Here is a 26403-nt window from a genome sequence, read left to right as displayed (position 1 = left end):
GAGGGCTTTGTGCGTCATTTGAACTCCAACTCTTTTAACATCTACCTTACTTTTCATGTTGACCCCATTAAGGTGGACTTTTTGGATATTAATATATCCCTTACTGACCAGCGCCTTGTGTCTACTGACATTTATCGTAAGCCTTCCTCTGTTAACGCCCTTCTTCACGCATCCTCTGGCCACCCGAAATTTACCATCAATGCCATCCCTACAGGTCAATTTATCCGCCTTAAACGGATTTGCTCTGAGACGGGGGTATTTGAGGATCGGGCCAATGAGATGCGTGATAGGTTTAGGGCAAGAGGGTATAGTACAAGATCTATAAAGAAGGCATACAAACGCGCAAGGTCTACCCCACGAGACCAGCTTCTTCTGAGATTCAATCCCAATACGACACGCTGTACTGAACCCAAGATCCGCTTTGTGTCATCATTCAACCGTCAGTGGGAACACATCAGGGGTATCCTTTCTAAACACTGGCCCGTTTTGCAAACCGAGCCCGTGTTGAGAAACACTCTGCCTCACCGCCCTCTTATGACGGCTCGTCGTGGCCGTAGCCTACGCGACATGCTGGTCCACAGTCATTATTCAAGACCTAACAAATTACCGTTTTCTACTGGGCGGCCCTTAGTTGGTTCGTTCCCCTGTGGATCATGCATCGCGTGCCGCCACGGTAATATCGTTCGGGCAACATCCTTCACGTCCTCTAGTGGTGCTAGGACATTTGATATTCGACATTATATTTCTTGCAATAGCACTGGCATAATTTATTATGCCACGTGCAATTGCAACCTTATATATGTCGGGCTAACCAGCCGGGAACTCAAAGTCCGCACCAGGGAACATGTGAGGGATATAATCGCTGCAAAACAAGTCAAATTGGAGGATGTTGACACCCTCAAGACTATTCCCCGCCACTTTAGGGTACACCATCGGTCGGACCCCTCAGGTTTTAAGGTGAGGGGAATTGACCAGGTGCACCTTGGACTTAGGGGCGGGGATATACATAGGATGTTGGCAAGGGCAGAGTGTCGGTGGATCTTTCTGCTTGAGTCCGTGGTGCCTAACGGATTGAATGAAAGACAAACGTTTGCATCATTCCTTTAAACCACCACGTCTCTTCCGTTGCGGTTTGTGCTAATGCTTTTTGCTGGTTGGTTGTAATTCCCTTGTGCTGCTCATGTTCTGTTGAGTCCTTTTAACAAAAAAATTTTTTTATGTCTCAATTTTTAAATTCACTTTTTGTGTCTTTTTCCTTTTTCACAGTTCACTTTTTCGTCTTTCTAATATGCCTGCCGGATGTTTCTCACGCCACCTCTTTTGAAGTTACAGTAATCAGAATATTGAATATATATACGAACTACAGAAGATGGAATGTCTGATAAAAATTATTCTGGATTACTACCGCAGTAAATGCTTTGCTCCACAATCTAATCAAAGCAGATGTTTTTTATTCCTGTACCTGGCCGGGATGTTACATTTATTCAATATATGTATTTGTCTATGATATGTCTACATATGTCCTAGTATGGTATACTGTTTGTAATAAGCAGCCTAAATATAATTGGTCTGCCTTTGTTTTCACTAAATTTGTACAGCTATATATACCTATTGTGGCATATCTGAGTCACTTTTTCTGAGCTATATGTGACATCCCTTTCCAGGAGCCCCGTCTGCCTGTCTTTGCCCTTACTGCTGCCAGTACTCAATATGGGTGGTGCGATCGCACTTCCTGGTTGCGGGATTGCGCATGCGCGGTGGTTGCGGCCCTCTTCCCGGCGTCCTCTGGGTCTGTGACGTCAATAGGGGATTTCCCTCCACCCAGATGACGCTTGAGCGGCCGCCCACACCGACGCTGCGCTCCTCCGCCCCACTGAATTGCGACAGGTGGTGCCAATCCAGCTTGAGCCCGGCAGGTATATCAGACTCACGTTTTTGTCCTGTTGTCCACAGTCCCCTGAAGCAGTCACCACACGAAACACGTGTCGGGACTATCCCTGTGTGTGCCTGCACGCTTTTCCTCTGTCACTCTGGTAAGCTCCATACTGGCCTCTGGTCTCTTGCTGCATTGTTTTTTACAAATGTGTAGCCGGCATGTTGTTTTCTTCGGCTGGTATTTTCCTTATCTGCACTATGTTGTTATATGCCTTCAGCATTGACCATACCAGGGAGCTATAAATAATCTAACTTGATACGATTTTGCATGCATCCACATGTGGGGATTTTTATCACCCCCTATGTCTCTGTAAACCTATTTATACGTATATCCATGCCCTTGTAGTGTACCATTGTTTGTTCATTAAAAGTATTTTTTACCTGCACACCTGTGCATTTGACTACTTTGTACCTTTGGTTTTGAGGCATGTAGGCACTGTGGCAAAATGAATGACTTCTTTTTCCTCTGTATCCAACTATCTATGAATGTTTGGTATCTCTGTAATGGTACTAACCCGGAGAATCAGGCTTTCAGGTCACTTTTACTGTAGAGGTGAATGCCATAAAAATAAAACCCAAAAAATAATGTTGGATTTTTTTTTTTCCTTCACAATTTCACCGCACTTCTTTTTTGCCACTTTTGTTTACTCCATATGGTAAATTATATGGTATATTTCAAAAGAAGGGAATTTTGTTTACTTACCGTAAATTCCTTTTCTTCTAGCTCCAATTGGGAGACCCAGACAATTGGGTGTATAGCTATGCCTCCGGAGGCCACACAAAGTATTACACTAAAAGTGTAAAGCCCCTCCCCTTCTGCCTATACACCCCCCGTGCCTTCACGGGCTCCTCAGTTTTGGTGCAAAAGCAAGAAGGAGGAAAAAATTATAAATTGGTTTAAAGTAAATTCAATCCGAAGGAATATCGGAGAACTGAAACCATTCAACATGAACAACATGTGTACACAAAAAAACAGGGGCGGGTGCTGGGTCTCCCAATTGGAGCTAGAAGAAGAGGAATTTACGGTAAGTAAACAAAATTCCCTTCTTCTTTGTCGCTCCATTGGGAGACCCAGACAATTGGGACGTCCAAAAGCAGTCCCTGGGTGGGTAAATAATACCTCATAATAGAGCCGTAACGGCTCCGTCCTACAGGTGGGCAACCGCCGCCTGAAGGACTCGCCTACCTAGGCTGGCATCTGCCGAAGCATAGGTATGCACCTGATAGTGTTTCGTGAAAGTGTGCAGGCTCGACCAGGTAGCTGCCTGACACACCTGCTGAGCCGTAGCCTGGTGCCGCAAGGCCCAGGACGCTGCCACGGCCCTGGTAGAATGGGCCTTGAGCCCTGAGGGAACCGGAAGCCCCGAGGAACGATAAGCTTCGAGAATTGGTTCCTTGATCCACCGAGCCAGGGTTGATTTGGAAGCTTGTGTCCCTTTACGCTGGCCAGCGACAAGGACAAAGAGTGCATCCGAGCGGCGCAGGGGCGCCGTACGAGAAATGTAGAATCTGAGTGCTCTCACCAGATCTATGCGGGAATCTAGTGCCCCAGTGTCCTGAGTGAGGAGGGAGGAGGATACTAATGTATGCTCCAGCCCTCAGCGCTGACGATCTGTGCAGCGTCCCGCCCTTCCCCTGACTGGCAGGCCTGTGGGCAGGAATATACGACACTAGGCCGCAGAAGCCGGGGACTAAAGTTATAAGCGCGGCCGGCAATCAGCGCGGCCGCGCGGTAGTCCCCGGCGCACTAACACATCCAGCAGTGCTGCGGTGTGTATGGCACAAGCGCTCCATGCGCGGTAGTCCCCGGCGCACTAACACACCCAGCAGTGCTGCAATGTGTATGGCAGAAGCGCTCCATGCGCGGTAGTCCCCGGCGCACTAACACACCCAGCAGTGCTGTAATGTGTATGGCACAAGCGCTCCATGTGCGGTCACCACGGGGACACAGAGTACCTCAGAGTAGCAGGGCCTTGTCCCTGACGATACCCAGCTCCTATCCAGCAGATTCCCAGGGGCTGCGGAGGGAGCACGGTCCCAGTGCCTGGAGACCGATCCGGATCCCACTTCACCCAGGGCCCATTGAGGGATGGGGAAGGAAAACAGCATGTGGCTCCTGCCTGTGTACCCGCAATGGGTACCTCAACCTTAACAACACCGCCGACAAAGTGGGGTGAGAAGGGAGCATGCTGGGGGCCCTGTTATGGGCCCTCTTTTCTTCCATCCGACCTAGTCAGCAGCTGCTGCTGACCAAGCTGTGGAGCTATGCGTGGATGTCTGCCTCCTTCGCACAAAGCATAAAAACTGAGGAGCCCGTGAAGGCACGGGGGGTGTATAGGCAGAAGGGGAGGGGCTTTACACTTTTAGTGTAATACTTTGTGTGGCCTCCGGAGGCATAGCTATACACCCAATTGTCTGGGTCTCCCAATGGAGCGACAAAGAAAAGAGAATTTTGTTTACTTACCGTAAATTCTTTTTCTTATAGTTCCGTATTGGGAGACCCAGACAATGGGTGTATAGCTTCTGCCTCCGGAGGACACACAAAGTACTACACTCAAAAGTGTAGCTCCTCCCTCTGAGCTTATACACCCCCTGGAGAACCAGATCTAGCCAGTTTAGTGCAAAAGCTGAAGGAGAATAGCCACCCACAAGTAAAAGCAGAGCAAGAACCGGAACAACCGGAGACTCTGTCCACGACAACAGCCGGTGATAACACGCGGAACAAGAAACTGCCAACAGGCAACAGGGAGGGTGCTGGGTCTCCCAATACAGAACTATAAGAAAAAGAATTTACGGTAAGTAAACAAAATTCTCTTTTTCTTTATCGTTCCTATGGGAGACCCAGACAATGGGACGTCTCAAAGCAGTCCATGGGTGGGAATAAACAGAAAAACTAAGAAGTAGGCGGAGCCTAACTTCACAAATGGGCGACAGCCGCCTGAAGGATGCGTCTGCCCAAGCTCGCATCTGCCGAAGCATGAGCATGCACTTGGTAGTGCTTTGAAAAGGTATGCAGGCTAGTCCAAGTGGCAGCCTGACAGACTTGCTGAGCCGTAGCCTGGTGCCTGAAAGCCCAAGAGGCACCGACAGCTCTGGTCGAGTGTGCCTTGATCCCCGGCGGGGGAGGCACCTGAGAACACTGGTTGGCATCCGAAATGTTCGACCTAATCCAACGGGCTAAGGTCGGCTTAGAAGCAGAGAGGCCCTTACGCCGACCTGTGGTTAGCACAAAGAGAGAGGTGCACCGCCTAAGAGCAGCGGTGCGAGACACATAGATCCGGAGAGCACGCACCAGATCCAGAGTATGCAACGCTTTTTCAAAGCGATGAACAGGAGCCGGACAAAAGAAAGGTAGGGTAATGTCCTGGTTAAGGTGGAAAGGAGAAACCACCTTAGGAAGAAAGTCCGGAGTCGGACGGAGAACCACCTTGTCTTGATGAAAAACCAAAAAAGGTGACTCCGAAGAGAGCGCAGCCAAATCAGAGACTCTCCTGAGGGAAGTTATGGCCACTAGAAAAACCACTTTCTGTGAAAGACGAAACAAAGAAACCTCCCTAAGAGGCTCAAAGGGGGGTTTCTGCAAAACCGTGAGAACCAAATTGAGGTCCCAGGGATCCAAGGGCCGCCGGTAAGGCAGAATGAGAATGCATGTGTGGATGTATGCCTCCTGAACACAAAGTGATAAACTGGCTAGATCTGGTTCTCCAGGGGGTGTATAAGCTCAGAGGGAGGAGCTACACTTTTGAGTGTAGTACTTTGTGTGTCCTCCGGAGGCAGAAGTTATACACCCATTGTCTGGGTCTCCCATAGGAATGATAAAGAAAGAAAGGCCTTGCATGTCTAATGTCAGTGTAAAAATAAAACATGTTATGTCTAATTGAAAAAAAGAAGAAAAAAAAATGCAAAAATGAATATTGGCTGCGGAGGAAAGTTGTTAATATATTGAACATAGTTTTCAATGAGGTAGGGTTACAATTCACGATTCTGACTGAAAGTATCTTCTATTTTTCCAGCTTGTTTTATTTAGGCTTCTTTTTCCTATTTTATTTATTTATTTTTTTATTTATTACCCACATGAATTAAAAAAACCTTTGGGGGAATAGGAACATAGTAATATATTCCTTTTATTGCAGATTTCCCCTGTAACTGAGGCTGTTATAAAAGCTTCAGTTACAGGGGAAATTTAGCCTCATGGCTGTATTTCAAAGGTGACTAGGTGTCCTAAAACCCACCAGCTCTCTCCTTACATCCACTAATCAAATGGTCAATGGATCCAGTAGGAAAAGCATCAATACTTCCTAATCTGTATACACGTGCTCATTCAAAACTGGATAAAGAGATCGAGAAGGTGAATATGGTATAAAAAAAAACAAAAAACAGGTTTATCATCTCCATAAGGAAGTCTGGCTGGGTCTAACCGCTGCCCCCCCCCTCTCAGCTCCACCATCTACTTCTAGCTGCTTACTCAGCAGTAACACTGCAAAACGTCAGTGCAGAGTAAAGTGTGGACTTCCTGACGTTTATAGTCTATGGGCAACCTAGAAGTAATTGACCATACTTTCCCCTATTCTTATAATAATCTATCTTGGTGTAAATATAGATTATAAAACCAGAATAATTAATGTCCATGGGCCTGAACCCATTCGTGTGGATGAACCTGTCCCGGAAGGGCATCAACTGCAAAAGTGCCAAAAGAACACCATGAAAATGAAGGCTGAAAGTAATCCATCGCAGCAGGAGCACATACACCATAAGCAGATGTCACACATAGCTTTGCTACTGCTTTAATGAGAAGACTGTTTCCCGTGTTGAAGGCAATAATTACACATTCTTCCAGCTAAAATGTCCTTATTTTTTTTTTAAACCGGCGCCATAATTGACTTTTTATAAAAAGGAAAAGAAAAAAAAAAAAAAAAAAAGTAAAAGAAATTTAAAATTAAAAAGTACCTCTTTGGCGAGGCAGGTACCGAAAGAACACATGGAACATTTTGTAAACTGAATGGGCAATACAGCGCTATACTTTACTTTTATAAAGTCGGGTACCACAGATAGTCATCACAAAGCTTCATTGTGACTTATAAAAAGAAGTTTAAAGCAGAGGCACGAAGCAAAAGAGAATTTATGTAGGATATAAACATCCCTATTCAGATATACGCATATGTATATATATATATATATATATATATATATATATATATATATATATATATATGTAAAAAAGTGCATAATATTCTAGTTTGTATCTCATTGACATTATGTGGCCACAAAGCTTACGGTTCCCACCTTCTATGTGTTTGTCAAACTTTAATCGTGGGTACAAGATTTACTCCTGCCTGACCAACAGTCTATCCTTATAATGGTGCAATATGCATCCGGGAGGAATAGCAGTGACACGGGATTTCCCGTTTGTCGTTTAAGTCGACAAAAAGTTATGGTGTTCTCCGCCGTTACAGTTTAGTCCTTTTATCAATGATTTATCTGAAGAGAGACGAGTTTTTAGTGTTTAGAATACACTATCTGTATTACAAAGAATTGGCATTTTCCAACAACGGGGGCCCATCTCTGTGAATAGATGGATGTGGAGGCTCCCTTTTATAAGTTTTTGGTGGGAGCTTTGGGATAGGCTGAGAAGTGCTTTGTCTAGGTGGCACAGGAGGCCCAGTCATCGGAGGCAATTCAAGATCTTGCACTATTAAGGGGGGAGAAGGCAGATGTCTTCTTGGTCCAAGGGGGGATGGAGTCTGTGGTGGAGGTGGGGTGAATGGTGATGGACTGTAAGGGAAGAAAGTGGTGGCATGTTCACTTTTCCGTCCTAGCGGAGGAGGCTGAAGATGGAGAGGAGAGCTGGAGAAGACATCTGGGGTGCGTACTGGTTCTCGAGGTGGTAAAAGTGGGGGACTCTCGGGTCCTTCAGAAACTGAAGAGCGTTCAGACAGTGGATACCGCGGAGAATAAACCTTTGATGTAGGTTGCCGAGGGGGGATTGCTGGAGGGCTGTCCGCATGTTTAGACATGATCTAAAAAAGAAAGAAAATAAGAATTTAGGTTCATAACTTAATAACAATAAAAAAAAATCTTAGTGTAGATCCCTGGGACAAATATATTAAGTTCAATGGGAGATCCATACATCAAGTCACCCATAGGGACAGCTACAGACCTATACTGTAGACCCCAAGGGTGAGGGTTAAAGAAAGGAAAGTCTCACTATAAGAGGAGGTAAGTAAACTAACTAGAAAGTTTCTGGGTGCTGGGACATGGGCACCACCTCATGTCTTAAAAATAAAGGATTTGCAATGAATAATGAAGCAATATAAAAAATAAAGATAGCGTGCAAACTTATTATTTTACCTTAGAGGGGGACGACTCTGTTGGGGCAGATTCTGGCCTTCTACGAGGAGGAACAGGTGGTGGAACTTGCATTTCATCACAGTTCTTAGGGAAATTAATTGAAGATACTGATGCAGAACCTGAGGACAATTCCAAGTACACATAAGGGTTAATGCATTGTTCAGAACATGTGATGGATAAAGTGATAAATCAGTGACGAGTTCTGACCACCAGGTTGTAGTATACTCATCACTTTAGGAAAAAAAAACAACATATAAATAGATGGTGCTATTATATATAATGTAGACAGTGTTTGGACCCTTTTCTTTTAAGGGAATCTGTCAGCAGACTATGCAATGTAATCTGAAGACAACATGCTATAGGGGTTAACACAAATTTCAGGAATGCCTTCTCATCACACTGTGTGCTGTTTAGCCGCAATGATTGTTTTAGCATCAGATTATCATTGATGGAAAAGGTCAACTAGAGATCATCTAGTCAGGCACACCCCATGCTCTGATTTGTAGCTCACGGTCAATAGACTATGTACATACAGAGCCTTGTGTGGGTGGGGTTAGTTTTCTAAGCTCTGCTGCATTGCGAAATCTGAAAACTCTGTGTCACAATTGCTGCACACAGTAAACTAAGTGACACCTTGTTGGATTCAGTATCTCTTTGCTTACATCATGCTGTTCTCAGACAGGTAGCAAAAACCTGCTGACAGATTCTCTTTAAGAATGCAGACAATTTTGCTGTTAAAGGGGCATTCCAGTTTAGACATCTTAATTATCCACCTGAGAGGTGATAATTGTTAGACCAGCATGAGATGGCCAGAATTAGGGACCTTTGCTCCTGGTTTTCACCAAGGACACTAGATGTTGAATGTACCGTTTGGTACCACATACTCCCTGTTGCTGCATCCAAAGTCTATGGCACTGACAAAGCTAACTGAGCAAAGCACTCATCTGTGCCAGAAACTAAAATTAATTGAAATATGTTTTAGTCAACTCCTCTTGATCACAGTCTTGTGGTTAAAGGGGAGCACGTGAGACAAAAGTCTACCATTCCACCTATTTGCGGTCTTAAGGGGTCAGACCAGCAGCAGTAGATAGGTGGCAATTTGTCTAAACCTTTATAATTCATTTTTTGGGTGATATCCCAATGGCTAAGTGGATTTCAAGCCCCAATGGAACAGATACTACATCCAGGCATGGCCAACTTTACTTTACTTGTATAACTGTAAAATTTATCAAAAAAAACCCCAACAAAACAAAAAAAACACAAACTTTTATCTAAATTTTATTTAGAAAAATCATAAAATGAATTATGTGTTGAGAGATTAGTAATTAATAAAAACACAAGGGGAAGCTGAAACAAAAATATGAAACCTACGTGAATGAAATGGGCTTGAAGGGTCAGAATCGAAGACACTGCAGACATCCGTGGTACTGGATGCAGCAGAAGGCGGAGGAGGAGTCAGTGGCGTCCTGGGAGAGTTCGGGGCGGAAGCTGTACTTTCTGTTTCGCTCTCAGGGATGCGACTATAGCTGATTTTCCTGGGCTCCTGCTGTAACGGAGTGGGGTGCCTCATGGTACCTGGTCTTGGGTTTGATGGCCGCACACCAGGTGACTTCAGGGGATAGGTGTACTTTTTTTGCTGAGAAAAAGAAATGACAAAAAGAAATTAAAACAACTAAATTTAAAGAATGAAGAAAACATGCTGGATAAAACACAGTTTAAAGGGGTTATCAATTTATGTAAAACGAATATCCAATCTTCAGCATAACAAATTGGACATGCCTAACAAGGCTAATAAACGACTGCCACCGGCTTCTTATAGCCAATCGGCAATTGTTTAATGGCTAGGATTGTTTAGGGAAAATGCAACCAAATCACTTGAAGTAGCGAGACCCCATCAAACAGCTGAATGGTAGAGATGCCACCAGTCGGACTCCGACAATCAAATATTCATGGCCTTTTTTAAGGATAGGATATGAAAAACTTACAGAACTGGAAAATCCCTTTTAATGGGAATCTGTCTGTATGATCAATCCTCCTAAGCGGTCTTAATGAGCATGGAGATCATAGATAGTTTAATAAAAGGAAAACTTGATATCTGCAATTAGATTTCTTATTCCAGAAAATCAAGTTTTTCTTAATAGTAAATGAGCTGTTAAGATCTATAGGCTAAACATAATTATTTGAAATTAAAAAGGGGGAGTTACCAGTGTGAGACATGTAATGACTGACAGTTTGCTCTCATAACCTCACACAGCTCTGCTGTGAGATCAAAGCTAATACAGTACAGCAGAAGTGAACTTTGTCTCATTACAAACATTTGCAGCAGCACTTGATCTCTGAAAGTGCGGTCAGCTCTGCTGCAGAGCTGTGCCTGGTCATAACCAACACAGTTCAGCAGAGGTGAACCTTGCCTTATTACAAACACAAAAAAGACATTTGCATTTGATCTCTCACAGTGCTGTCAGCTCTGCTGTACTGCCCTTCCTCCACACTGGATGACTGAGATGAAAGCTGCCAGCCCAATGAGAGGTCAACTGCAACTGTGCATGTAATGAGACAAAGTTCACCTCTGCTGTACTGTGTTAGTTGTGATCTCACTGCAGAGCTATGTGTGATTATGAAAACTGTCAGTCATTACATGTCTCACACTGGTAACGCCCCTTTCATTTATAATAATCTCTGAAGGCAGATTCTTAGGGAGATCTGTGGCCGGCCCATAGATATTAAGAAATCATTTACATATTAAAGAAAAATGTGGAATTCTCTGGAATAAGATATTGGTTCGCAGATTTCAAGGTATCACTTTACTTGTCTTTCTATGACCCAGATACCCAAATAGACGGCTTAGGAGGGTTGATCCTAGTAACAGATTCCCTTTAAGGCTGAGTCCACAAGTGTTAGACCCCTCTATGAACATACTCTAAACGTGGTGTAATCTGCTATGAAAACATTCAACTTACAAATCGTGGCAGAGTCTTGGCATTTCTTGGCTCAATTTCTAATGACTTCTTAAAGAGATAATCCTCAAATTCCTTCTCTGCGATGTTGCCCATTGGGTTCAGATTTTCAAAAAATCTCTGAAATTAATCATATTTTTCATTAGTTTGAAAATCGAGATAAAAATAATCCAATAACTACATAAAAGTATGTTATGCCCTGAGGTCCCCCTGGGTAAATGAGAACTAGATCTACGTCACATCCGATCAATCAGATTATTGCTGTCGTCAGTATACACATTTAGAATTACCCGGATGTCAGCCTCCACTTGTAAACAGTATGGCTGATTTTGGTACTGTTGTATTTCCCCTGTGATCTCAGCCACTTTCCTCCGTTTGCTGAAGTTCACCAGCTCTTTCCCATGCCTCTTCAGAAAGTCAGGATTGCCTTCTTCTGTTTTTAAAATGTTGGTCAAATAAATTCCTGAAATAAAAAAATGTCAATATCTGATGAATAGCGCCTTGTGCTGGTTGAATGTTTAAAGAACCACTCCAGTACTTTTTTATTATTGTTGCACCGCTGGAATGGTGCTTGAAATCTAAGTCCCCTGTCCCAGATCTTATACTCACCCTCTGGTGACTTCAGCTTCTATTGCCACTGATCTGGTTGGTCTCCTGTAATTTGTGACCTGCTGGCAGCTCAACTGTTTCATGGAGCACACCGGACATCACAACTTAATACAACTCTATGAGAGCCTTGTTCAGGCCTCCGTGTGTCTGACAACCACGAGTTACAGTCACAAGATGGTGCCGCAGGATTGGAGAGCACCAGTAAAAGGTGAAGCTGCTGGACGTGAGTATATGACAGGGGACTTACATTTTAAGCGCCACTCCAGAGCTGAAAAAAGAAAAAAAAAACCTCCCTGGAGTGGCGCTTCTAAATGGAACCTGTCACCACATTTTTGGCGCATAAGCTGTGGCCACCACCACCGGGCTCTTATATACAGCATTCTAACATGCTGTATATAAGAGCTCAGGCCGTTGTGAGAACATAAAAAACACTTCAGAATACTTACCTAACGGTCGCGCGGTGGGCCTAATGGGAGTCTCTGTTGTCCGGCGCCGCCTCTTTCGGCCATCTTTGTGCTCCTTCTTCTCTAGCCGCGGTGCATGACGGGTACGACGTCATCCACACTCGCTGGCATTCAGGTCCTGAGCGCACTTTGATCTGTACTGAGCAGGGCAGATCAAAGTATTGTAGTGCGCCTGCGCAGGATCGGCAAGTGTGTATAACGTAGACGCGTCATGCACACAGGCTTCAGAAGAAGGACGAAGACGGACGAAAGAGGCGGCGCCGGCACTGGAGACACCCATTAGGCCCACTGAGCGACCGTTAGTTAAGTATTATAAAGTGTTTTTTATGTTGTCACAGTGGCCTGGGCTCTTATATACAGCATGTTAGAATGCTGTATATAAGAGCCCGGTGGTGGTGGCCGCAGCTTATATGCCAAAAAAGTGGTGACAGGTTCCCTTTAAGGGTTTTCCAAATGTAATTAATTTTTTTACTCCACAGACTTGTCGAGGTTAAAAGCAACAAACGGAGCTTCCTACTCACCCACCGCTACCCCGATCACTGCTGGCAGGTTGCAGAGGAAACATCAAATGAGCGCTGCAGCAACCACTGCTAAGGTGGGCACTACAAACTGCAGCAGCCACGTGTTGTGTCTGTCAACAGAGGCTCGGGACAGTGGCGGAGAGGCTGCACTGGAGTAAAGTTCAGTTTGTTCCTTTTTACTCCATACGCTGGCCGAAGCTAAAAATAATTCTTGGAAATCCCCTTTATCAGTTCCTGTGTCTTCCCCCAGTGAACAGCTACTTGGAAGTCACTAATGTAAACAACATCATAGTTCTGCGGAGTTGATGGCTCCTACTTACCGCAGAAAGGCACACATGGTGGATTAATGGACCTGAGTTTAGCCAAATATTTCTTTTGGTGGTCTTCACTCAATTCATGAGCCTCTTCTAGAATCTTCCTCTGACGACTAGGAACTTGCTGTACAAAAATAGAAAGTAAAAGATACATTCAAGAGTTAAAACACATCCATGGAAGAAATAGTAACAAATGGATACAGGGGTATTCTCATCTCCAAGATCCTATGCTAATATATAGTATGTGTAATAATAGTAGTAATATAAGCAAATACTTCGAATTAGAAATGTAGCTGAGGTATCCATGGTTACAACCACTCATATAGTGACAGTTAGTTGCTCTTGTCATTACCATGCATACATAAGCTACTGCAATGCCCTACACATGAGGTAAGTGATATAGCTAATCAAGAAAAATATACTACATTTAGAATTGGAGGCATTTGCTAATATTATTATTACAACCACTACATATTGGGATAGCATTTTGGAGATAGGAATACCCCTTTAAGCGCTTTTACTTATGGTCGACATATACAAGGACACATTGTAAGGATTCAGACCCCTGGGAATCAATTTTGTTGATGTCCTTCAGATGACACATCTATCAATGCCTGAACTGTGTCCTTCAGCTGCAGTGTATTTTATTTGCCCACAGCTGACCAAATCCTTCAACAAGCTCCTGATTGTCGACCCCACACTGTATGGATTCTTTTTAGTAACAGGAGCATCCTGCACATTTAATAGGATTACAGGATTCAAGATGTAAACAGGCATGTAACAAAGTGTACTCCTTCAGATTCAGGACACATTGTACATGTGTTACATTCAGGGTACTCCTGTTACTGAAAAGAATCCACACACTGTGCATTTCTCTTTTTGTGATTTTCACTGACGGTGATCACAACACGCGCTACAAGTTGAAGATCGGTATATTGCTGACAGAAGTTTGGTCAGCTGTGAGATTTTGTAGCTCTGAGGCGGAGATGACTGTGGAGAAGAAAGCCCAAGAAAGATAAAGGCAGGTTTGTGCTGCAAAGAGGTTGGCATAACCTTGTGTACAGAGGATCTAAAAAGCAATGTGAAGACTGAGCGGTGATTTTAGTTAATGTATATAGTACAACTAAATGGTTTTTGCAACATTGGTCATATGGTGTACGCGTCCCGGCTTCCGAGAGGTCTAGTGCGCATGGCTGGAAGTGTCGGGGACTTCTGATCATGAACACAGAGCATAAACTCTGCGTCGAATGCGGTGACAACTGACAGGTACGCGCGTCCATGTTGATGACCCCGGGCATTGAATAGTATGTTACCAAGCCCAGAGGGGCGTGCTAACATACTAAGAAGGCAGACTAGTCGGGGAAATTAACTCCCTTGCAACTAGTCCCTGCGCTCATTTGTATCTTATAAATGATCTTTTGAAATACTTTTTCTACAGATCTCTTTATGTTTACTACTAGATACAGGGACGGTCAGGCAGGGATTAGCAATATACACCCACAACTGCTCGTGGTTCTAGGTGCATATTGGACCTGACAGGTTCCCTTTAATAAGAAAATCTGTATTCACTGAAGACATGATTTAATCCGTGAATTGAGAATTTTGAGTGAAAGATGAATCCTGGAGAAAAAAGTAGATTTCTCTGATAAAGATATATTGAAAATTTTCTTATTTTCATGTGTACTCCTGATTTATAGAATCAAAAATTAAAATTGAGTGTTACTATTTAATGATTACAACCCAAAAACTAAATTTAGCAAAGAATTATGAGAGTTAGGAGAACAATGTATAAAAGAGCATGAGTAGTGATTTTAAAGGGAACCTGTCAGGTCCCATATGCATTCTAACCGACAAGCAGGGTGATGTGTGGCCTAGTAACCCCTTCCTACCCATCCCGGTGTTGTAATATTGCATAATATGAATGTATATAAAAAAACAAGCAAACATTACTTACATGTTCCCTACGTAAATAAGCAGAGGCTCTAGTCGTCCCCTAGGAGTTGCTTCGCTCTGTTGGCATTTGCATGCTTTCCGTGGTGTCACGCCCCATGTGGGCATGATACCATGGATTTAAATGAGCAACGTCATAGTCAGGTCCTGGAGATCCCGCGCATGTGCGCTTGCCATTCCCGCAGCCTTGTTATCCAGGCGGTTGCTTGTCTGCTTCAGATGCGCACTGCACATGCTCAGAAGACTCCTGCGGTTCTGACCATGCGCAGAGCACGTCTGAAGCCGAGAATCAACCGCCTGGATAACAAGGCTGCGGGAATGGAAAGCGCGCACGCGCGGGTTCTCCAGCAGCTAACGATGATGCCCAGGGAGCTAGAACCTCTGATCATTTACATGGGGAACCTGTAAGTAATAAAACATTTTTATACGTTCATATTACACAATATTACAACACAGGGATGGGTAGGAAGGGGTTACTAGGCCACACATCACCCTGCTTGTAGGTCAGAACGCATATGGGACCTGATAGGTTCCCTTTAAAGAAAATTGGTATTTATGAATAGCCCCTTCCATATAATGATAATTCGGTGTTGTCTAGTAAATTTGCACTAAATATATAGACATTCAATAGTATAATGATGTGATAATGGAGTGTAAACGAGCCACACTGATCATCACAAGATTCACTCACCTCAAAGGTGTTATCAAGCCTGTAGATTGGTGAGGAGTTCATGGCACTTACAACTTCTAGTACACCATTAAAATTGTTTAGCTCTTGAAAAACCTGGAGGATTTCAATGATTCGGCTCACAACAACCACCCGCTCTTCTAGGTTTTCAGTTTCTACGATACATCTGGTAAAGGGAAAAAATGAGAAGCATAAATGTTTGAAAATCAGAAAGCAAAACACAAAAACATGCTAATAAAAGGAGAGTCTATTCCTCTTGGATAAACTTCTGCTTTGGCTCATACGAGATGGTTTTCCACCAAAAAGTTGGAAACTAATATGAATATTTTCTCATGCAGCATTGCCTGTAATCGAATTTCCATACACCAGTAGGGTCCTCTTCGATAAGGATCAGTACCCCTACTAAACAATATTCCGCCACTTCAATCTTTACTTTATAAATCAATAGTACACATGAAAATAAGCAACTTTGTAATTTATCATTTTAGAAAAATCTTCTTTTTTGTCCTCCTGGACTGATCTTTCAGTTTCCTTTCAAGGGTAAAATCTGTATTCAGAGGACAAAAATTAACATTACTGCGATAGGAAATGACAATTAGTGGTTAAAAGATTTTATGGAGAAGGTGGGGAGGAGCTAAAGTCAGACAAGGACATTTTCTACAAGTTCTCCTACCATTACAGGAGAACTTGCAGCAAAATGCCTGTGTCTGCCTCTAGCTGATCCCCTCTCCATTACATGTTATGAGCACCAACTATCATCTCCAAAAACTCAGCAATGGGAAAATCGGTCTTCATGGAATACAGATTTTATCCTTGAATTGATACTGAAAGATCAGCCTAGGAAAAGACAGAAGCAAATTCCTCCAATAATATATTACAAAGTTGCTTATTTTTATGAGTACTATTAATTTACAGTTAATTTTTAAGTCCATTTATAATAGATAAATTTTGTATAAACAAATCGTATTGGTTCAAGATGAGACATGGGTCACTAAATTGCTCCTGGCCACGTGGAAAGTGTGTTTATGATGGTATAGTGCTCAGCCATTGTCAGCAGCCTCCATAGTGAGCCATTGCTGTAGGGTGTATGGGTATCACACTACCTTTCGATAGCATTTTATTGTTTCTAAGACCTATAACAGTTCTATTTTACGTTCTCAGGAATCTCCTAAATATTAGTATGCTCATCTGCACAATAACTGTTCTTGTGGGACACTAGGACCAAAGACATCAAGGCAAAATCTACTACCAGATTTCACGCCATATTTTGAGGCCTCCATAGAAAGGGTTTGCATTTAAATAAATTTTAAAAATTACCATATTAATTTTTACAATGAAATCGGATGGTAAGTATTACTTGGAATGAAATACAACAGAGAACAAGGAATAAATCTCTGAAAATGATTCATCTGTAACAAACAACCTAATGAAGAGGACCTGACATAAAGTGACCAATTTTGGCTTTTATTTTATTCCTGCAGCTCCTCTGACTATCCAGACTTTTTCTTTAAATTTACCATATGGTTCTGAGATGAGGCCTTTTTTATTTAGTGTTACTAACACACAGTAATTATGCAGAGCAGCTTAAAACTCCCCCCTCCAGAGAATCCTGTGACCTATGCTCCCATATGGTGAATTAAAAAATAAAAACTTAAAGGGTATTCCCATCTCTAAGACCCTATCCCAATCTGTAGTAGGGGTAATAATAATATTCACAAATACCTCCAATTAGAGATGTAGTATAGTTCTCCTGATATAGCCATGTCTCTTACCTCATGTGCAGGGCATTGCAGCTCAGGTATCCATGGTTACATCCAATCACAGTGACAGTTAGTTGCTCGTGGTCGTAACCATGGATACGTAAGCTAGAATTCCCTGCACATGATGTAAGAGACATGGATATATAGCAGGAGAACTGTTCTACATTTTTAATTGGAGGCATTTTCTAATATTTTCATTACACCTACAACATGTTGGGATAGGATCTTGAAGATGGGAATAACCCTTTAAAGGGAATCTGTCACCAGGTTTTTGCTACCTCATCTGAGAGCAGCATAATGTAGAGACACAGACCCTTAGTCTAGTGATGTGTCACTTACTGAACGGTTTGATAAAATCAATGTTTTCGCTGCTGCAGATCCAGCAGTTATACAGAGCTCATGAATATGCTTGACTACCTGGCAGCACGCCAAGTAGTCCTCTGATGATAATCTACTGCTGATTAAACAGTGATTTTATAAAAACTACACCAAGCAGCCTATTAAGTGACACATTGCTGGAATTATGATCTCTGGCCCTACGTTATGCTGCTCTCGGATTAGGTGTTAAGCACCTGGTGATAGATTATTTTTAAGGAAGCAGATGGAATACAATAAGAGCAAAAATTAGCCGCTTTGACCTGGTGACAGGTCTTCTTTAAAGGATATGTATCAAAGATGATAAAAAATAAAGTAAAGAAGTAAAAGACATTTTCTGTGCTCAACATCCCCCTGATTTATGATTACCAGCTTCCAAACTTTGCTGTTGAATTACTGGGTGGGGGCAGAGATGTACTTCCTGTAGAGCTGATTATCTACAAGACTGCTGGAGATAGCGAAGGTCTGTACTCCGCTAAGTCAGACCGTCCCATCACAACTGCACATGGTCAGTACTATTTAAGGAAGCATTAATATATTTATTGATAGCAATGGGCACTTTGTAATACTAATGGGCACTGTGTAATACCAATGGGCACTGTGTAATACCCGATTTCCCCTGTGTAGGCATTATATGCGAGCCACCCATTGTTAATGTTTTGCACATTTGTTTACACCAGCGGATAACGGAGAGCGCCAATTTCTACAGACGTTAATTGGCTTATGGGGCCATACAAGGTTTATTTTGTTAGATTGCTGTTGATTGGAAAACTTTGCAGACCCAAGAGAAAATGAAAAGGTGGCAAAAAAAGTATCAATATTACAAAAACAAATCAAAATGTATGTATGTCCATATAAAAATACTACAACAATCACACAAGAGGATGTGGGTAAGCAGGAAACCGGTCCAATTATAAGGTGCCAGATTTAGTTTCCAGGTATTAGACAGAAGTAAACAGTTCTCCCCAAGTAGGTCATTTACAAGTTCCTCTTAACCTCAGAGTACGGGTGATGAAAACAGGAGCATTATGCCGGCCAAGTATTGGCACGGCTCCACGATGGTACATTACACAACAATATTTAAGGCACATAGACGTAAAGGAAGCGCACAGCCTGACACAATGGAGAGTGAAGTCACGAGCGGTTACTTCATTTTCCAAAACAGTAAAAGACGGTAAACATTCAGCTACAGCGGCAAAGTGGGAAATATATTTATTAGTAGAAAGGTCACCTACAATTAGTGTCCTTGTTCCCAAAAAAATCTAAGTAGAGCAAAACATATAAAGATAGAAATGTGCAAATCAACTAAGACGACCATGGTCTAGAGCAGGGGTCTCAAACACGCGGCCCGTCAGGCTGCTTCGTGCGGCCCCCAGGCCCGTTTCCCTGGTAACTATCGCGGCCGGTGCAGGGGCTGCAGCCACTGTCTGCACTTTGTTAGATGAGTGTTTTGCCGGCGCTGCGCTCTCAGAGGCAAGGACTGTGCGCGCGCAGCGCCGGCAAAACAACCATCTGATCTGACATAAATCGCTGCCAGGGGCAGTCACCGGGGCACAGCCTGCAGACAGCGAGAAGCAGAGATGAGGAGCCGAGGGAGCGCGGGACAGGTGAGAAGAATGGTGGTTTTTTATTTTTTGTGTATGTGAAGGACGGCACATTAACCCCTTAGCGATCTATGACGTACTGGGTACATCATGGCTCCCTGGTACTTAAGGACACATGACATGCCCAGTACGTCATGGCGAAATCGCGGCCCCGGTGGCTGCGATCGCTGTTTGCATTGCAAATAGCAAATACCTTAGATTCGGGGAGGAGGGGACCTCAGGAGGGGTGGTGTCTCCTCCCCGAACCTACGGAGGCTGTGATTGGCTGACGAACGCCGCACAGCCAATCACAGCCACTGTAATGTTCCACCCATTGAAAATGGCTGTAACATTGAAATCCAGCCATGATCAGTGCAGCTGTAGCACCGATCATTGGCTGGAGCTGGGTGACCTCAGTTTCACCCGCCCCCAGCTCTGATTGAAGAGACCGGCCTTGTGACCGATCTGTCCAATCACTGTGGATCTGGGGCCAGAGACCGCCCCCTCAGCTTCACTCAGGAATCTGTGGGTGGAAACCGAGAACGATCGGTAAATTATCACCTTTCACCCGCCGTCTCCACCGCCACTGCCCCCACCACCCATTACTACAGGATGGGGACATTACTATAGAATAGGGACAAGGTGGGCACATGTCTATAGAATAGGGACAAGGTGGGCACATGACTATAGGATGGGGACAAGGTGGGCACATGACTATAGGATGGGGACAAGGTGGGCACATGACTATAGCATGGAGACAAGGTGGGCACATGTCTATAGCATGGAGACAAGGTGGGCACATGACTATAGGATGGGGACAAGGTGGGCACATGTCTATAGGATGGGGACAAGGTGGGCACATGTCTATAGGATGGGGACAAGGTGGGCACATGTCTATAGGATGGGGACAAGGTGGGCACATGTCTATAGGATGGGGACAAGGTGGGCACATGTCTATAGGATGGGGCCAAGGTGGGCACATGTCTATAGGATGGGGACAAGGTGGGCACATGTCTATAGGATGGGGACAAGGTGGGCACATGTCTATAGGATGGGGACAAGGTGGGCACATGTCTATAGGATGGGGACAAGGTGGGCACATGTCTATAGGATGGGGACAAGGTGGGCACATGACTATAGGATGGGGACAAGGTGGGCACATGACTATAGCATGGAGACAAGGTGGGCACATGTCTATAGGATGGGGACAAGGTGGGCAAATGTCTATAGGATGGGGACATTCCTATAGAATAGGGACAAGGTGGGCACATGACTATAGGATGGGGACATTCCTATAGAATAGGGACAAGGTGGGCACATGACTATAGGATGGGGACAAGGTGGGCACATGACTATAGGATGGGGACAAGGTGGGCACATGTCTATAGGATGGGGACATTACTATAGAATAGGGACAAGGTGGGCACATGTCTATAGGATGGGGTCAAGGTGGGCACATGACTATAGCATGGGGACAAGGTGGTCACATGTCTATAGGATGGGGACAAGGTGGGCACATGACTATAGGATGGGGACAAGGTGGGCACATGTCTATAGCATGGGGACAAGGTGGGCACATGTCTATAGGATGGGGACAAGGTGGGCACATGTCTATAGGATGGGGACAAGGTGGGCACATGTCTATAGGATGGGGACAAGGTGGGCACATGTCTATAGGATGGGGACAAGGTGGGCACATGTCTATAGGATGGGGACAAGGTGGGCACATGTCTATAGGATGGGGACAAGGTGGGCACATGTCTATAGGATGGGGATAAGGTGGGCACATGTCTATAGGATGGGGACAAGGTGGGCACATGTCTATGGCATGGGGACAAGGTGGGCACATGTCTATAGCATGGGGACAAGGTGGGCACATGTCTATAGCATGGGGACAAGGTGGGCACATGTCTATAGCATGGGGACAAGGTGGGCACATTACTATAGGATGGGGACAAGGTGGGCACATGACTATAGGATGGGGACAAGGTGGGCACATGTCTATAGGATGGGGACAAGGTGGACACAGACTAGGATGGGGACATTACTAAAAGATGGGGACATTAGAAGGATGGGCATAATACTATTGGATGGGGACATTACTATAGAATAGGGACAAGGCTGAGGTCATTACTATAGGATGGGGACAAGGTGGGCACATTACTATAGGATAGGGAACATTACTAAAAGATGTTGGCCAAAATTTCTATATAGTGATAATTGTAACACTTCGTTACAAGAAAGGGATAAAATGTAAAAAAAACCCCAACAAAATAAGGTATGACTTTTTTTTAACATCAAATTTTTTTTTTTTAGATTTAACCAAAGAATGTGCACATTTGTTATAATAAACAAGTGAAAAATGTTGAAAATCAGTCATCCAAAGGTGTGTAAAAAAAAAAAATATGGTACCAATAAAAATGTCACTTTGTCCTGCAAAGAATGTGGCCCCCCAAATTATTTTTTTCCTCGGTGCGGCCCATACACCCAGCCGAGTTTGAGACCCCTGGTCTAGAGGCCACTTCAGTAATCCGTGGCTGCCGGATGGGATTCCTGTGAACAGCCTCCTACTGTCCAGCATCCCTGATGATCGGTAAGCCCACGTGATGTCATGCACACGGTTTAGATCATGCTGTAGCAGTGTCTGCAAATCAGAGGCGGCACCAGGCATGTCGGCGGGTAGTAGGCGGTTTGCAGGACTCCCATCCGGCAGCTACAGGATATTGAAGGGGTCTGATGGGGCTAGGGTTCAGTAACTCAATTTGTTTGGTAGTTTTCTAAATTCTGCTATACACGTGTCAATTTCTCGTGCGATCGCACCCGCCCCCATTTTTTGTGCAGCACAAGCAATTTCTTGCCTGTGTCGCACAAAGTTGTAAACCCCCGTCACACGTACTTACCTTCCAAATGACCTCGCTATGGGCGGCGAACATCCACTTCCTGAAGGGGGAGGGACGCTCGGCATCACAGCGACGTCACAGAGCGGCCGGCCAATAGAAGCGGAGGGGCGGAGATGAGCGGGACGTAAACATCCCGCCCACCTCCTTCCTCCCGCATTGCCGGCGGGACACAGGTAAGCTGCAGTTCATCGTTCCCGGGGTGTCAGATGGAGCGATGTGTGATGCTTTGGGAACGATGAACAACCTGCGCGCAGAAGGACGTTCAATTTTTAGGAAATGAGCGACGTGTCCACGAGCAACGATAAGGTGAGTATTTTTGCTCGATCACAGACGCTCGTAGCTGTCACACGCTACGATATGTCAAACGATGCTGGATGTGCATCACTATCGACGTGACCCCGACGACATATCATTAGATATATCGTAGCATGTAACATGCCCTTAAGACTTTGATATTGATGGCCTATCATTAGACTAGCTGATCAAGAAGGTCCATTTCACACATCCGGCATTTCGCCAGATTACCGGATCTGGAACACTCCAGTACAGTGTTAATACTGTACAATGGCATCGCGGCAAGCTCCAGTCACATGCTGTCATATGACCGCAGTTTGCTGCGATGCCATTGTATTCTATTACACTGTACTTGAGTGTGACGGATCCAGTAATCAGGCGAAATATCTGATGTGTGAAACGGCCCTAAAAGATCACTGAGGGACAGACTCCTGACACCTCCACCGATCAGCTGATACAAAGTGCTGCAGCTCATCTTGTAGTGGCTGTGAATGGTACTTGCAAGCGGTCTTCTCTTAAAAGATGACAAATGGACATTATGTAGGGTTATAACCTTGTTGGAACCCCCTTTAATAGCCAGATTGAAGAGCTGCTATCAAAGAGTGCCTTTAGCAATGGTGGCAACTTAAATTTTTCATGGTGGAATTGCCGAGTACGCAACAGATTCTGTAGTGGCACCAAAAATCCCACAATTTTTGCATGCTGCATGTGTACTGGGTTCATGTGCAAGAAATTGGTTTGTTCACATATGTCAGTTCAAAATCTATTGGATTCAATCCTGACACGTTGGCAAGATGTAATATGCAACATGAAATATTATATTTTTCTTGTAGTGGTGGTCACAGGATCTATGGCTGACTGAGCCGTAACCTGTGAATTTCTGTGTGTCGATCAAATAAACCTAGAGCTGCCATCAAATGCAAAAGAGGTACAAAAATAAGACCCCCTTCATATTGTCGGCATCATACATCGGATACAAACAATGAATTGGTGAAAAAATAAGATGTAGATTTCTCTATACTGTCAGAGATAAAACGGATCAGAAGAAAGTCCGAGAAAACTTACTTTTCAAACCATAAGGTGAGATTGGTTGTGTGTCTAATCATTTTTAAGAGGTTGGGGGAGTTAATTTCTTTATCTTCTTTAGTCCATACACTTCCGACAAGTTCAGAAGACTGAACCGCCCTACAAAGAGAAAAATACAGATCAATTTCCAAGGCCAGTAGGAGTAAGGCTTTGGAAAGCAAGATATATTTGGATTTCCTATACACAGAATACAAACGTTTTTACTCTACATGTTCTTAAGGGGGAAATGCAAGCTTTTCCATGAACAAAGCTTAGGTAAGTGACTGTGTCCTGAGCTGTACAGTGTTTCTACAACCATCCCTTCATGTATTTATAGACCGGCCATAATGAGAAGGACTCTGGAGGAAACCGCTGTACTGTGTGGCCTTATTAAAGGCTTCTGATTAAAAGAAATGTAGTCAAAATAAAGGACGCTGATGACTCCTTTCACTTTAAAGCCTTTTGAAGTGCAGGGATCTACAAAAGTAGTCGACGACAAACAAAACTTATACTCCGAGCAAAAGTAGAAATGACGCAATCAGCAGCATGAAATACATTCACACAAAGCAAGTACCGTATTTTTCGGACCATAAGACGCACTTTTTTTCCCCCAAATGTTGGGGGAAAGTTGGGGGTGCGTCTTATGGTCTGACTATAGGGCTGCGGCTGGGAATGAGGGTGCTGCAGGTCATCGGGGGCACGAGCAGGCAGCAGCAGCGCCTGCTCGTGACCACGTGTGCCCGCTCATTACATATGCACGCCCATCCTCCCGCCCATCTCTCAGCGCTGAAGCCGGCGCTACAGGTGGGCGGGAGGACGAGCGGGGACGAGCGGATAGTAAAGAGCCGGCCGCATGATCACCCCTGGCAATTACAGCCTGGAGTGATCATGTGCGGTGTATTCACTGCCCCCCGCGCGTCATTACCAGCGCGGGGTGCAGTGAATCAGTACACTCACCCGTCCCCGTGTGTGGAGCCGGCCCCCTGCAGCATCGCGTCTTCCTATCTGTGCCGGTCACCTGATCTGTGCTGAGCCGGTCAGCTGATCGGCACAGACAGGAAGATATCGCGATGCAGCAGGGGAACGGCTCCGCACACACAGATCAGCGTGCAGAGAGGAAGATGTGATCGGTGCTGCAGGGAGTGAGGAAAAGGTGAGTATAAACGTTTATTTTTTTCTCTGTGCTATAGGATACAGGCCATATACCAGGATGGTATATGAGCACGATGGGGGCATATAGCAGGATGGGAGTACCGTATATGAGCAGGAGGGATGGGGGGGGGGGGGGTATGTGAACAGGCTGGATGGGGGGGGGGGTATGTGAACAGGCTGGATGGGGGGGGGTATGTGAACAGGCTGGATGGGGGGGGGGGTATGTGAACAGGCTGGATGGGGGGGGGGTATGTGAACAGGCTGGATGGGGGGGGGGTATGTGAACAGGCTGGATGGGGGGGGTATGTGAACAGGCTGGATGGGGGGGGGGTATGTGAACAGGCTGGATGGGGGGGGGGTATGTGAACAGGCTGGATGGGGGGGAGGTATGTGAACAGGCTGGATGGGGGGGGAGGTATGTGAACAGGCTGGATGGGGGGGGAGGTATGTGAACAGGCTGGATGGGGGGGAGGTATGTGAACAGGCTGGATGGGGGGGTATGTGAACAGGCTGGATGGGGGGGGGTATGTGAACAGGCTGGATGGGGGGGGGTATGTGAACAGGCTGGATGGAGGGGGGTATGTGAACAGGCTGGATGGAGGGGGGTATGTGAACAGGCTGGATGGGGGGGGTATGTGAACAGGCTGGATGGGGGGGGGTATGTGAACAGGCTGGATGGGGGGGGTATGTGAACAGGCTGGATGGGGGGGGTATGTGAACAGGCTGGATGGGGGTTTATAGCAGGATCATATACAAGGCAGGAGGATCATTACCAGGATGGGGTACCTCTTAGTAGAGAATTTGGGGACATTACCCCCATAACAGTGTCAGCAGCAGATCCTCGCCCCATAACAGTGTGTCATGACCACATTTTTTGCTTAAAGTTTTATTTTCCCATTTTCCTCCTCTAAAACCAGGGTGCGTCTTATAGTCCGGTGCGTCTTATAGTCCGAAAAATACGGTAAATGGCAGATAAATCACAATAATAATATTTATTCATTTATATAGCACTATTAATTCCATAACGCTTTACATACATTGGCAACAACTTGTAGGTTCCATGTTTTATTAGGGCAGGTGTATTGTTCTGCTACATATTTAAGGTCTCCAACAGATGTCAGTGAATTAAATTATATTACCATTATTAAAGGGGTATTCCCAACTCCAAGATCCTATCCTAATATGTAGAAGGTATAATATTAATATGCCTCCAATTAGAAATGTAGTATAGTTCTCCTGATTAGCTATGGTCTCTTAACTCATGTGTAGGGTATTGCAGGACCTTTGGTATCCATGGTTACAACCACAGGCAACTAAAGAACTGTCACTATATGAGGGGTCATAACTATGGATACCTAAGCTGCAATGCCTTGCACATAAGGTAAGTGACATGGCTATATCATGAGAACTATACTACATTTCTAATTGGAGATATTTGCTAATATTATTATTATACCTTCTACATATTGGGATAGGATCTTGAACATG

General features: G+C 44.6%; 1 protein-coding gene across 1 annotated transcript in view; it reads right to left on the bottom strand.

Moving 5' to 3' along the window:
* Positions 1 to 6696: 6696 nt before the first annotated feature.
* The window catches only part of SOS1 (SOS Ras/Rac guanine nucleotide exchange factor 1), a 215753-nt gene continuing 196046 nt past the window's right edge, over positions 6697 to 26403 (bottom strand). The window contains exons 15-22 of the mRNA XM_075339458.1: positions 23764 to 23883; positions 15790 to 15952; positions 13155 to 13272; positions 11531 to 11703; positions 11244 to 11360; positions 9655 to 9919; positions 8284 to 8402; positions 6697 to 7952 (exon numbers count right to left, since the gene is read on the bottom strand). Coding sequence (XP_075195573.1) covers positions 7458 to 7952; positions 8284 to 8402; positions 9655 to 9919; positions 11244 to 11360; positions 11531 to 11703; positions 13155 to 13272; positions 15790 to 15952; positions 23764 to 23883 — 1570 coding nt within the window. The 3' untranslated portion in view covers positions 6697 to 7457. The remainder of the gene's footprint in view (positions 7953 to 8283; positions 8403 to 9654; positions 9920 to 11243; positions 11361 to 11530; positions 11704 to 13154; positions 13273 to 15789; positions 15953 to 23763; positions 23884 to 26403) is intronic.

The sequence above is a fragment of the Anomaloglossus baeobatrachus genome, chromosome 3, assembly GCF_048569485.1.
Source record: "Anomaloglossus baeobatrachus isolate aAnoBae1 chromosome 3, aAnoBae1.hap1, whole genome shotgun sequence".
Classification (NCBI taxonomy): Eukaryota; Metazoa; Chordata; class Amphibia; order Anura; family Aromobatidae; genus Anomaloglossus; species Anomaloglossus baeobatrachus.
The sequence above is the reverse complement of the archived record's forward strand: the minus strand, read 5'-3'. Positions and strand labels throughout refer to the sequence as shown.